The 13,537-nt window shown below is 37.2% G+C and overlaps 2 protein-coding genes across 3 annotated transcripts in view; both read left to right on the top strand.

Annotated features, from left to right (window-relative positions):
* On the top strand, positions 6,717–10,786 carry LOC109833216 (BTB/POZ domain-containing protein At3g50780). Of its 2 annotated transcripts, none has more exons than XM_020400809.1 (3): positions 6,717–7,076; positions 7,805–8,530; positions 9,568–10,786. In XM_020400809.1, exons 2-3 carry the CDS (start codon positions 7,910–7,912, stop codon positions 10,486–10,488), a joined length of 1,542 nt encoding a protein of 513 aa, XP_020256398.1. In that variant the 5' UTR covers positions 6,717–7,076; positions 7,805–7,909; the 3' UTR covers positions 10,489–10,786. The 2 variants fall into 2 exon arrangements, with proteins under 2 accessions (XP_020256398.1, XP_020256399.1); XM_020400810.1 differs by lacking the exon at positions 6,717–7,076 and adding an exon at positions 7,104–7,351.
* Positions 11,622–13,537, top strand: part of LOC109833215 (type IV inositol polyphosphate 5-phosphatase 11) — a 3,875-nt gene continuing 1,959 nt past the window's right edge. The window contains 6 exon segments of the mRNA XM_020400808.1: positions 11,622–11,799; positions 12,113–12,198; positions 12,201–12,253; positions 12,350–12,480; positions 12,585–12,661; positions 12,780–12,905. Coding sequence (XP_020256397.1) covers positions 11,768–11,799; positions 12,113–12,198; positions 12,201–12,253; positions 12,350–12,480; positions 12,585–12,661; positions 12,780–12,905 — 505 coding nt within the window. The 5' untranslated portion in view covers positions 11,622–11,767.

The raw sequence follows: 13,537 nt of genomic DNA, 5'->3' as shown, positions 1-13,537 counted from the left end.
AATCAGTGTGCCAATAAGCAAATTTATACCAATACGCATGACCTGAGTCTATTAATACAACATGACATCTTTAAATTCACACATGAGTTTCCTTAATATGTATATACATCATTTACAATGGTTTCAAAATCTACTATCAAATTTTTTTAAATAATGCTATGTAAATTGTGTGACTCCAAAAGTTCAAACAACTCAAAGGCTGTATAATCACTCTAAACCAACTGAACTTCCAAAATCAAAAGCAACAAACCAGCATTCCCAGACCCACGAGCAACAAAATCACAGCCTTTCATGCAACAAAATCACAAGCACCAAGTTTAAAGCACGAAGCCATCATTAACAAGTAAACAAGCCAAACCCAACAATTCCAGCAACATAGTTCAGACCTCATGGCTGAAATTGTCGGCCACCCAACTGAACCAGATTAATTTCACAAAAACCCCCAAATCGATCGTTTTCGAAACCTGAATTTTGAGGGGCAAGGAGGAGATAACCTGCGGCGCGTGGTCTGAGAGAGGATCAGTTGGAACCTAGGATCAGCAAGTGAGGTAACCTTTAGAAAACCCCAAATCAATTTTCAGCAAGTGACGTTAGGCTCAGCAAGTGAGATTAGCCAAAACAGCAGCAAGCAATAACTGAGGACCAGCGTGGAGTCCGGTTGAGAATGACGACGAATAGGCAGCGTCGTGGAAGGCGGAAAGAGGAACGAGGCCTAGGGTTTTCGGCTGGAAGAGAGGGACGAGGGCCTAAGGTTTTCGCGCGGGGAATGAAACGGCGGGGTGATGCGTATGCGGTTGTTTTCAGGTGTGACGTGAAAAATTGCGGAGTGGCGCGTGCTGAGGTTGGACTGGGTTTGTCAGAATCAAGCCAAATTTCGCAACTCAAAGCTTGGATTTGGGAAATTGCTAAAAGTTGTCAGCTTATGTTCCTCTGTTTAGAATTCATATGCCCATAATATTTTGAACAAAACACTGTTTTTGGAATCCCATGAACCCCAAAAACCCATTTTGGATCCTAGAAGTTGTAATCCAAAAAAAAGCTTGAAACAAACACCGGACAAATTTTCTAAACCAACCTATTTGGACTTTTATTCCCAAAAAACGACCCCATTCAAAAATAATTGCAAAAACCGACCTGGTTTCAGCCTCAGTGCTGAAACCAGGTCCGGTTTTTGAAAAAAACTCTCCGAAACTTCACGGGAGTTGAACTCCCGTGAAGTTTTTTGTACTATGAAACTTCACGGGAGTTCAACTCCCGTGAAGTTTCGGAGAGTTTTTTTCAAAAACCGACCTGGTTTCAGCGCTGAGGCTGAAACCAGGTCGGTTTTTGCAATTATTTTTGAATGGGGTCGTTTTTGGGGAATAAAACTCCAAATAGGTTGGTTTTGAAAATTTGTCCAACAAACACCCCCTAAATGTCTAATTGGTCCAGGAAGACCTGCAACAAAATAATAATAAAATAAAATAAAAATTTTAAAAAAATCTGAAATGCACGATTTTGGAATTGTGCCTATTGAATATAATAAGTGAACGGTTTTGATGAGAACCCCAGTGAAAATGCGTTTCTTACAACCCTAGCAAACTGATTTAACGAACTGGTATTAATCTCTTTGTTCATGAAATCAGTATTTGCTATTATAATGGAAGATATTTTAACCTAGTACTCCCTTGATCCTTATATCTGTCGTCCTTAAATTAAAGAAACGATCATAGTTTGCGTCCATAAATAGGTGCATGAAACTTAACAAAGTTGCTTGCATGGTTGTTTCAAGCGCATGGGATATATACAATTTTACAAAATCCAATGAAAGTTTAATTTTAATGTTCAAACAAATAAGTAAATCAAAGCGTATGAAAAAGAATATACAATTTTACGAAATCCAATCGCGATGAGTATGAAATAACTCTCAAAACTGTAAACTCAACAATGCTCAAACTTTCTCATACGAAAGATTATCTTTCATAATATATAATCCGGCACTAAATAAACTATCATTAATATTTATTAAATTTACTGTTACTCATACTCATTCCAATTTTAAGTGTATTCCAATTCTATCTCAAAAATATAATTTAGACAGATTTGACAGTAAATTCAATAATCTTAAGAGTTAGCATATAAATGTTACATAAGTACTTTCGGATAAAAAATTTTACATTTGCGTAAATAAAGGATACTAATGTGTCGATTCTAAACAATCCAAGATATATAAATGCTATGGAAAAATAACAGAGGGCATATAAGTGCTAAGTGGTTGAAACTATAAGGTACTCAAGTTCTATTTATTAGCCAAAAATAAAATTTAAAAAAAAAGATAGAAGAAGAACGTTACGATATCAATGCGAACACTGTTGCAACCGTTCCGCATGGCCACGAAGGGGTAGAGCCAGAATTTAAGCTCACGCACAATAACGATCATGACCCCCGCGGCTGGCGGGAAAAAAAAAAATAAAGAAACACGCTTTTATTAGGGTGGTTCTAGGAGCACACCACCAACCATAACATTAACCATACCTCATCTCTTATTTGTTACAGTACACCGGGTCCCACATGGGATTTTAAAATTTAAAATCTCATGTGAGACCCGGTACACTGTAACAAATAAGAGAAGGAGTGTGATTGTGATTGTGGTCGGAGATGTGCCCCTATCATTTTCCCTCTTTTATTAGGAGCAGAAACAATGGACACAGGGACATGATTGTACTCATCCCCCCACACAAATGCCAATAAAGAGCACAGCATCCCGTCCAAAGGGGAAAAGGAATCTCGCAGGGGACCCTCTCTCCTCATACACTATTGATAATTTCCTTTGTCCAATGGCCCCTGCCGCTGCACCTAACTCTGAAATTAAAGCGAAGAATGGTCCCGACTCTGTATCTCTACTTAAATTCTTCTTGTAACCGTACAATTAAAATTTTCCATTCCTCCAAAAACAAAAAGTTGAGGCAGGAGAGTTATCATTTCGCGGGCTGAAAACTATACTTAGCAACAAGAACGGATCTAGAATTTTTTTTTTAAATCTTTGGGGGGCACATGTATAGTTATGCATATTAATTAGTAACTTAGATTATATAAATTCTAGCTAATTAAAAGTTTATTCATACAATAATCGCAAAGATCTCAACACGTAATATTTTTCATCATCATTTTCATATCATGTTTTTAATTCTATAACCAAAACTAACAAAATACTATGAAAATCAAATAATAGTCCTTCATAATTATTCTCTATGTGGTCTCATGTTTCATTTGATCGGAGGCGCCTATTAAAAAATCTGTAGGGGCACCCGTATGAATTTGTTACCCATTAAAAAGAATTCAAAAGTTATACCGTGGCAAGTGCCCCCGCGAGTCTATATATAGATCCTTTCATGCTTAGCAATATTTTTTTTCCCCTAATCTGATTTAGAAATTTGTGGCCAATAATATTTGAACTTGGATTGCTCTGATATCATGTCAAAAATCGCTGTCACTGTATCTAACCTCTAAAATTATGGTGAGGGTTTGGATCTACTGATATTATATACTGGCAACGCTAATTTAGAAAATGATAATGAGACACTAAGTGAGTACAAACAATGCGTACACCAATGTAACTAGCTACGGGGATAATCTAGGGCCATATATATATACGATTGTTTTTGCAAGTGGGATGATGACTGATGATGGCACTTAACATGAGAACAAACCGATCCTCGCGTGGGTCAGTTCTAGGTCGAGTCTGGCCTCGCCTTAGCCTACAAAAGTTCAGGGTCAGGTTCCAATCATGTACCCCTTCTGGCTCACAAAACACACCCAAAAATAAAATAAAATAAAATAAATACGACACGCATAGCATGAAATTAAAAAAAAAAATACTGTTCCACACTGTGCTGAATAGTTTCACAACAAGCAATGGCGTTTATTATGGTTACGACTATGATTCTGAGTCCTCGTACCTCAAGTTGGAATCTGAGAGATTGAATAATACAGAGAGGGCGTTTCAATAATGGAATCATCTTGTACTGAAATATCCATTTATTCCTTTTAAGAAAATAGAAAGTGGTGAAGAAGTTAATTTGTCTTGAATATTCGTAACCATTCATTACAACTAGCTTTTGCAATAAATTCACATAGATTTCCAACCTCAGAGATTAGAGTACGAATTTTATCTGAGCGTGCATTTCACATATGCGGAAAATACTACATAGCTCCCCACTTTTGGAAACAAATGTACGATTACGTATGTTATTGTGGCAAATACCCACCTATGAGCTCTTAACTGAAATCCAAAGTCCAAATATCACCGCAATCACGATTATAAAAGTTAATCAACGCTTGAGATTAAAAGTAGTGGTTTCTCCACTACTTTTTTGTAAAGGAGAGGATCCAAATCCATTATCTATGAAATGATTTTTGGAATGTAAAGCATATTGATTATTGAGACGTTTTGGAATGTAAAGCATATTGATTATTGAGACGTGGCTACCAACGGAACATGCACACTATACCAAAATGTGGCCCATTAGATTGAAAATTATTGACACTGGAGGCTTGCCACCTAAATGAATAATTAACAAGACGTATGCAGTGAATCACTCATATGCCTTTTCAATTATTATCAAATTTATTGGAAGAATTATTTGAAAGCTCCATTACCAGGGAGTCTGGGAAACATTATGTCCCTAAACGACAAAATGATCAAAATAATTTAGAAGGGCTAACCAATAAAGAGGGAAATTGGTGTTGCGCGATGTGTACGTTGTTCTTTGCTTCGCCTTTGCTTTTGCTTTTCCCAGTCACGCTTCAGCTCAAGGCACTTCATTTCTTGTCCAAAGTGGGACAACTCACATTTTTAGTGTAGAGTGTGCTTCATTTCATTTTCCTTTACCTAGAATTTGGGATCATGTCAAACATTCTCATTTCTTTTCTTTTTTGGTGGTCTTGCTTGTAGCCAATTTTTTTTTTTCTGTTTCATGAGAATATTTTGATTCAGCTACCTAATGTTTTTAGCTTTGATTAAATCGTGTCACATTCCATGAAGTTGGGCACACCATGAGCAAAGATGAAGGTGACGTATCATCAAATTTTCTATGTGCTCTTGTTTACTATTTTTAGCCAGAAGAGAGAGAGACTTAGACGAAAGTTTTTTGATTCAATTCATACTTTAAATGTATATAGTATTACTTATTAGCAATATCTTAAAACATTATCTTAAATTTAATTCCTCTAACAATTAGACCAAAATTACAAAGTTATGGTGAAAGTTGATGTTTATATTTTGTATTCTAACATGTCATCGCAGATTGAGGGCCCTCTTAATGAGCTGAAACCTAGACTCATGCAAACGAAATTACTTTTTATAAAAAACCGAATTAAATTCGTGGCATGTAAGATTTGAACCCGAATTGCTCTTATATCATCTTAAAATCCCTCTAATTATTGCATCAAAACTCCGAAATTATGATGAAAGTTGATGTTTATATTTTTATATTATCCCAAGTGGAAACATAACCCGCGTGTGCAAAAGAAAGTTTTGGATGTCCAGTGACAAAACAACTGATCCATATTTAAGGGTCACGGGTAAATTATGTGATTCGAGAGTGTATCCTGGAAAATGATGGAAATTGATGCCTATAATATTTGTTCAAATCCTTAAAATAAAATAGAAAAAAAAAATAGAAAAATCTCCAGAAAGGAAGGGAGAAAGGAGTCTCAACAGTCAATCGTTTAGTAATTTATGAACCATGAAGTTTGAATCCACAACAATATCTGTAAGTTTCCTTATATCATAACTGCTCTGACTTTTCTCTAAATAATTTATTGATTGAAGCATTACAGATGGGAGAAGCGTTGGCATAAATCAGAAACATGGAATCACACATAAATTAAGTCCATTCAATCTGAGACTATGTTGTGCTACAACTACAAACGAATCTTGTGATCTCGCATTACTAAATACCCCTTAATAAGTGGGACTAAAAATTATTTTAAAAAACTGAACAAAGCGAATCCTAACATTATTATGCCTTAAAACTCAAGCAAACAATCCTTTTAATTATGCAGGACCGCGTTCTTCTCAACGTTTCTGTTATAGAAATCACATGCAACGCCTCCTTCACCCCCATTAAAATCTGTTATTTAAAAAAACATTTAAAAAAAAATAGAATTATCCTCTTTTTAGCATCTCAACTTCTCGTCTCACCTCCAGTCTTGTTGAAGGCTCAACTCCTTGTGGGTTTACTCACTCTGCGGGCTACTTTCGCGATGGATAAAAAAAGGGACCCAGGTGTCAGTGAGAATATTCATTGCGTGTATTTAGGAAAATTGTTATCAGATGCATTTTGTATAATAAAATAACCTGCACCAAAAATGTCTTTTCCTCTCTGTTTTGTTTACTGCTGGGATCTTTGGAAGTGGGATTACAACAAGAATCGAATCTCAAGGTTCGAAAGATAATTTCCAGCACACCCACATTTCCAAGCACCCAAAATGCCTTTTTACTGACAACTGGGCCCCAATAACAGTGATAAATGACAAATCTTATCGTACGGTGTCATTTAATTTTGAGGATTCAAAGTATCAAACCGTCCTCTTCTATTTTAAGTAAAAAATAATTAGCTGGGGGGTATTCTAGTCATTAGCAAAAGAGAGTGGGAGTCTCTCTCAAGAGCTGTTCCGTGCTGGAGGCTCCACTCCACTTGCCGTCTCTCTTCTTCTCTTTCGTCCCAAAGTTGCAAAGAAAAAAAAAAGCAAAGAAAATAAAGTTAGAGAGAGAAAATAGAGAGAGAGAGAGAGAGAGAGAGAGGATGATGATGGCTTGGAATATCTAAGATGGAAAAAGCAGCGACACCCCATCTGAAAAAGTTAAAGGTTTCCTCAACGACTATGGACTTCCTTCACTTTCTCCTTTTAAAATGAATTGAAATTGAAACGAGTAAAGATGCTCATCATTCCTCTCTGAAAACTTCTCATTCTTTGGTTTCTTTCACGCGTGGCATGGGAGCTTGATTCCATCATTAGATAGAGAGCAGAGGAGAGGATATGTGGAGAAAAGGAGCGAGCTTGTGATCGCGGGAGCTTGAAGAGGATTCAGGGTAAGTGTTTTTGGGCTGTCTAAAATTACCCATTTTGCAAAGTTGGACCTTTAGTCAGTAAAACTTTGTTCTTTACTGTTTTTGTTCGATTTCGAGAAAAACCCATATCTTAGTTTTTGCTATCGGATCTCGAAAGAAATCAACTAGTTCATTGTTCAGTAAGTTGATTGTATTGCGTGAGGTTGAGGAAAGTATTATTTACAAGTGCCAACCAGTTCTTAATTTGAATCTCTCTGACAGCAAGACTCAGCTTATTATCAAGATAATAATCTAGAGTATGTCGGCATCTTGGGTTTTCTCATCGTTGATCCTTTATTTCTGGTCTTTGATTTATGAGCAAATTTCTTCTAATTTTACTTCAGTTCTGTTATGGAACATACCTTTAAAGTTTGAGCTTAATTTAAGCTGATAAAGATAGTGGTTATGAACCATCCACTGTTTCCCCTTAATGATGTTCTGTGTGCTGGTTGAGCTCTTGTAGAACCAACCATAAACGAACATTTGGGTCTAAAGGCCCTTTTATGATGAATTCTCATTTTTTTGCTAATTAAATTAGAAATGGGTTTGAAATTAGAAAGAGGGTTGCAGGTTGTGCATTCTTCAAATTCTATACATTCACGGCTCCTTTCTTGAGAATCCTTGTATGGTTAGAATTGATACTTCCATACACTAATTCTATGCTTATTTGCAGTATATGTAGTGAATCAAAATTCTTTCTTTTTGTGTAGGAGTTCTTCTCAAGCATCGTGATTGGGAAATAAAGCTCTTGAAGTAATCAAATCAAATCAGTAGCTGAAGTATATTCTTCGAATTTAAGAAGACAACATTTACAAATGGCAGATTTAAGGGTTAGAAGAGTTGAACCGGGCCAGACCAAGATCAGAAACGTTCCCATTGCAGTAACTCCAGAAGGATTTTGGTGCTGCCCTTCACCTGTTGTGTTTCAAAAGACAATCAAGAATCAAAACTACCAAAATAAGCAAAAAACAACCCCTCCATCTTCAAAAGCCCCAGTTCCAAAATCACAAAACCCCCAAATGGAAAAGAAACAAAATGCTACACATCCAAGATCCAAGGGTCTCTCTGACGACCAAAAGTGTGCAGCTTCCGATAACTCAACAGTAGGACCTGAAAGAGCATTGAAAGCTAATGGCGAGGCTCAGCAAAGGAAAATATCTGTTGGCTTTGGTCAGCCCGAGAGTAGTGATCTAAAGGTTGTTTTGTTTGGGAAAGAGGGTATTTCTGTGAGGATGAGCGTCCACAAGAATATTCTTGTAGAACATAGCAGCTTTTTTAAAGACAAGCTTTCGGTGGAGTCTCCAGTATCGTGTGTTGAGATTGGGGATTGTGAAGATGTAGAGATTTATGTTGAGACTGTTGGACTGATGTACTGCAAAGAAGTGAAGCATAGATTGATCAAACAAAGTGTTCAGCGTGTGTTACGCATATTGAAGGTAAGTTCATATGTGAATAATCTTTATTTTTGTTTGTTTCATATAGCTAGTGAATGTTCTTTTCCTGCAGCATTTCACATTAGGTGAAATCATGAAGATTTTCCTGATTTCCACATGCAAACTGTTTTTTGGTTTAATACCAAGTAATTTCTTCAGCATCTTATATTATGTTAAGATGTTGTAGATAAATCCAATTCAAAGCCAGTCCTCCTGTACTTAGAAGTGTACAAGTAAAACTCTGTCCTTTCTGTGTCTCTTACAGGTTGAGGTTTTCTTTTTCATTTTTTAATTAGAGTCTATATGTTTAAGAAGTTATCCTGTTGTAAAACCCTTCATATTAGAGGCCTGAGAAATCAAGAAATGTCAAAATGTTTGCATCCATTCAAATGTGAAAAGTTTCTGAATTTAACGAAAACAATATATGGGGAAAATAATCCTGTATGGAGTGAGTATCTGGTTGAACTATGGTTAATTAACTTCGGGATGCAAGATTCAATAGGTTCCCTTTTGGGTTTTGTACGGTACTTATTTATGAATTTGTCCCTCTCACAAGATTCCGTGTTAGCCTGAATTCCTAACAGAGGTAGTTATAATTTGTTTATAATTTGTGTCTTAGTTGGATCTTATGACAAGATCACTGTGATTTGAGTCACTGTAAATAGAGCATTTATGAGGAATGATATGGAATCAAAGATTTTGTTTTCCAGATTAAAGGTTCGTGACCACTGCTTAATATGGTTTGGAAGTCGAACAAAAGATTGGTCATTGATTCATTCATCTGGTCGGAAACTTGTTTATAAACTGCCAAAAGTTGGGAAATTTTGAAATTAGCATTGTCGATTGTCATGTACTAGTTTTGGTACTAAAGTTTATGTACTAGTAATGCCGATTTGTCCACTTATTATCACGTGCTTTCAGATGATATAGAGGTGGTTGCTTACGATTTAATTCATTGCATGAGCTAATCAGTTATGATTTTTAATTAAACATTATGCTCTAGTAACATGTATCATCGTAACATAAGTATCTTCTTACAGGTAGCTGAAGCACTTGGCTTCCATGCTTGCATGAAATCTTGCTTAGAATACCTCGAAGCAGTCCCTTGGGTTGGAGAAGAAGAAGAAAATGTCGTCTCATCCATTCGACACCTACAAATCGATAATTTCGGGGTCAGTCCTCTCCTAAAACGAGTGTCTTCAGATATCTCTAATCCTCCCAATGATACGCTTGCTCACATACTGGAGTTGGTCCTCAAAAGCAGTGATGACAGGGGCCGCCGTGAGACAAAATCACTAGTATTAAAACTCTTAAAAGAAAACAGCCTTTGGATAAGTGGTGCTGTTGACATATGCACTGAAACCTTATATAATTCATGCCGAAGCTGCTTAAACTTGCTATTACTTCTCTTCAAGCAAGCATCAGAGTGTGGCAGCGACCCAGACAAGAAAAAAATAGCTCTAGAAGCAGATAATCTCTTATGGTTACTTGAAATATTAGCAGATAGGCATATAGCTGATGAGTTTGTAGTAATGTGGGCAAGCCAAGATGAGCTGGCGTCTTTGCACCCAAAGCTACCGATAGTGTCTCGGTACTTGGTCAGTTGCATCACAGCGAGGCTCTTTGTTGGAATTGGAAAAGGGGAGATGCTTCCTTCAAAAGAAACTCGACAAATGCTGTTACAAGTTTGGTTGCAGCCTCTTATTGATGATTATAGTTGGTTACAACACGGATGTAGATCTTTTGATCGGAAAGTTGTGGAGGAGGGAATTGGGCGAACTATACTTACGCTGCCTTTAGAAGATCAGCAGAGTATTCTTCTGTCGTGGTTGGGGAGTTTCTTGAAAGTTGGTGATAATTGTCCTAATTTACAGAGAGCCTTTGAAGTCTGGTGGAGGAGGACTTTTATTAGGCCTCATGTAGAGCAGCAGGCTAATATGTTGCAGGGTGATAAGAATTGACTAAAGGGTGGTAGAACTGATAATAACTGTGTATAATGTTTGAGTTTGATGCACACAGGTGTATTTGAGGTTGTTGCTTGACAGAAGGTTTAGTGGTGAAAAGGTAGTAAACTTGTGAGAAATCAAGGTATGTTGTATTTGTGTTTTTTCCGGTTGGATAAACAAAGATCTTTCTTGAAGAACTTTGTACTGTATCTGCATTTAGTCAAGTTTTCAATTACAGGAATCCTTCATCTGAATGTTTTGTTAAGATTTTATTAGTGAAATACCAGGGGGCTTCCATCCTACAATTTGTTAAGATTTGGCTGTTTAGTTGGCCTGTGTTGTTTTGTCGTGGGCCGTAGCTATTTCTTCTTTTCCTTTTCTTCTGGGTGTGATTAATTTCTCAGTTCCTTATCTTGCTTGTTGTGGCAGATTGGTTGCTATTGAATCCCTGCGTCAAGTTCTCAATCCAAATACATTTTGTACATGTTAAGATATCAAAAGTGGACTAATACATATTGTAGTTAGAGGGAAAAAAAAATCCTCTATGAATTTTTTTTTTCTTTTGGGTCATAATTCAAAAGAAACATGATAGCTAAGGACAGTTATCTACCTGCTGAAGGAAAATCAGGAGCTGCATATTACTTTCTATTCAGCATTTGTGATACTCATGATATATCCATGGATCATGGATGCTCCGAAACAGCAGAATTTAACAGTTAAGAAATCGCTGCCAACTTCTTGATGAGCTAAATAGAGTTCAGATGAATAAGTTTTTTTCTGCTGAGAATAAACGTGACGTGGGGCTTTTAGGTCTAGTTTTGCCTTCTCTAGAATAGAAATGATAGGGGAGCGAGTACGACTCCCTGTATAATTCTCGATACATCCCAACGCGATATCCCCTGTAAAATCTTTGTCATTGATGAAGATTGGCTGCCTACCATAGTCCTAATTGTCAATTTCGTCAATGCACCAATCAAACACTGCACCAAATGGACCAAACCCACACCTTGACAACGTGGCGTAACGTAACCCATATTCAAATTAAGTGGTCCCACCCAAATAGTTTGATCAGGACATCCGTATGACTGTGTTACGAGAAGCCCAAAAATTCGCGTGACAGAGCATGTGGATTTTGATGTGGCTGCTTCCGACTTCGATTGACCCATCCGCAAACCTAACTTCAAGAAAACGGCATTTGTAACACGGGGGTGAAATTTCCAACTTCAGCTTTTTTGTTTCACGAAAATCTTGTTTTGTCTTCACCAACCGATAACAGGAACACAGAGAAGCGGGAATGGGCAACTGCAGCAGTCTTCGTGAGAGACGGTAAGCTTGCTGCTCATTTAGCTTCTTCTTTCAATTGAATTTTTTTTTAGTAACCTTCAGCAATATGTCCAAAATTAAGGATAGAACAAAGCCAGCGTGCTGCCAGAAAAAAAAATCCTATTTTAGCATCATGAGACTCGTGTATTACCCCAAGCATTAGCCCGTCCCTTGATCAATCTGTTCATAGACGATCGCATCGCATCGGTTACGAACAATGTTACAACTATCTATCGATAATGCTACCATCCCTGGCTCTTATCGCTTATTAGTGCGCGTATTTCTGTTATTGAAATTACCGGAAAAACTTGTGCAGGAAGAGATCAGATGAGCTAATGGGTCAGAAGCTATGCGCAATGGAAAGTGACGATCCAACTCACGAGGGCATAAAGACGGTACCAGTNCAACTGGTTCGTCTCTTTGTGTTTGCATAGTGACGTGGAACATGAATGGGAAGGTGATTAATTATCAAATCCTACGCTTGTAAAAAGTAGGATCTGTGAATACTTGAATCTTCACATAAGTTTTCTGAGCTTTGGTTTGTACTGTAAAGTTATCCTCAGGGGATCTTGAAGAGCTTGTCCGAAGGGACAGAAAATTTGATCTCCTGGTTGTTGGGCTGCAAGAAGTACCAAGGCTTAATGTTCGGCAAATGTTGCAAGCAACTCTAGAGGAAACTCACAGGTACTAGCACAAGAAATACATAGTTGTGTGACTCAAGACCATACTTGTTTTTCTATCAGAAAAGAAACTCCAAGTGTGCATTGTCTTAATGCCTGATCTTCTAGTCTTCTAGGAGAAGCCACCATGAAATCTCTTCAACTTTTCCTCTTTGGCAACAAGAACACGGAGCCCTACCTTAGAGGTGAGATGAAACGAGTCTCGTACCCGATGCTATCTCACTGTCCTTGTTTGATTTGCTTATATCTTTCGCCTTTGTATCATGTATTATTATTATTTAATTCTTAACTGAGAGCATGCAGATATAAAAGTGGATAAGCATGCGGTTGGGGGTCTGGGAGGCCTAATAGGAAGAAAGAAGGGAGCCGTGGCTATATACATCAACTTTAGTGGTATTCGCATGGTCTTCATATCTTGCCATCTTTCAGGTACTTTGATATAACATGGACTACTCCATTCAAAGGAGTTCACACTTTCTGTGAAGATGCTTATTAGTGCCCTTCACTTCCTTTTAGAATAATGGAAGGGGATCAGGTCTTGTATAAATGGCAACTAGGCCACAAAGCACAATAATCATCAAATTGGTCAATGTACTGCTAATCAATGAATTTAACTCTTATTCAAGTACTTAGGTTCCTAGAGGAACTAGTAGGGATGCACCATATTTGAATTGAATCTTCACTGGGTTACATCTAGGAGGTTGATAAAATAAGATAGAAGAATGTCTGAATACAAAAATAGAAAGATGATGGATCTCTAAAGTAGTGAATTTATTGACATCCATGGATATAAAGATGATTTTAATAACGAATTACTCATAACTACATCATCAGAAACATGACCATAAACAAAAGTTATCGAAACATTCATATCAACAAACTGCACACCATACAACACACACATGGCAACCCCCAGAATAAGATGGCATGTTGCATCCAAATTTTACATCAAATAAAAGTGGTGTCATCATTGTACTGGTAAGTGTTAGTTTTACATGGGTCATAAATAGGCGAAACTTTGCCAAAACTTGCTTCTGGCTATAAAAAATTCTTTCCAGGTG

Source organism: Asparagus officinalis, chromosome 3 (assembly GCF_001876935.1).
Source record: "Asparagus officinalis chromosome 3, Aspof.V1, whole genome shotgun sequence".
NCBI classification, from domain to species: domain Eukaryota; kingdom Viridiplantae; phylum Streptophyta; class Magnoliopsida; order Asparagales; family Asparagaceae; genus Asparagus; species Asparagus officinalis.
Note: the sequence above shows the minus strand (reverse complement) of the source record. Positions and strands in the feature narration are given on the sequence as shown.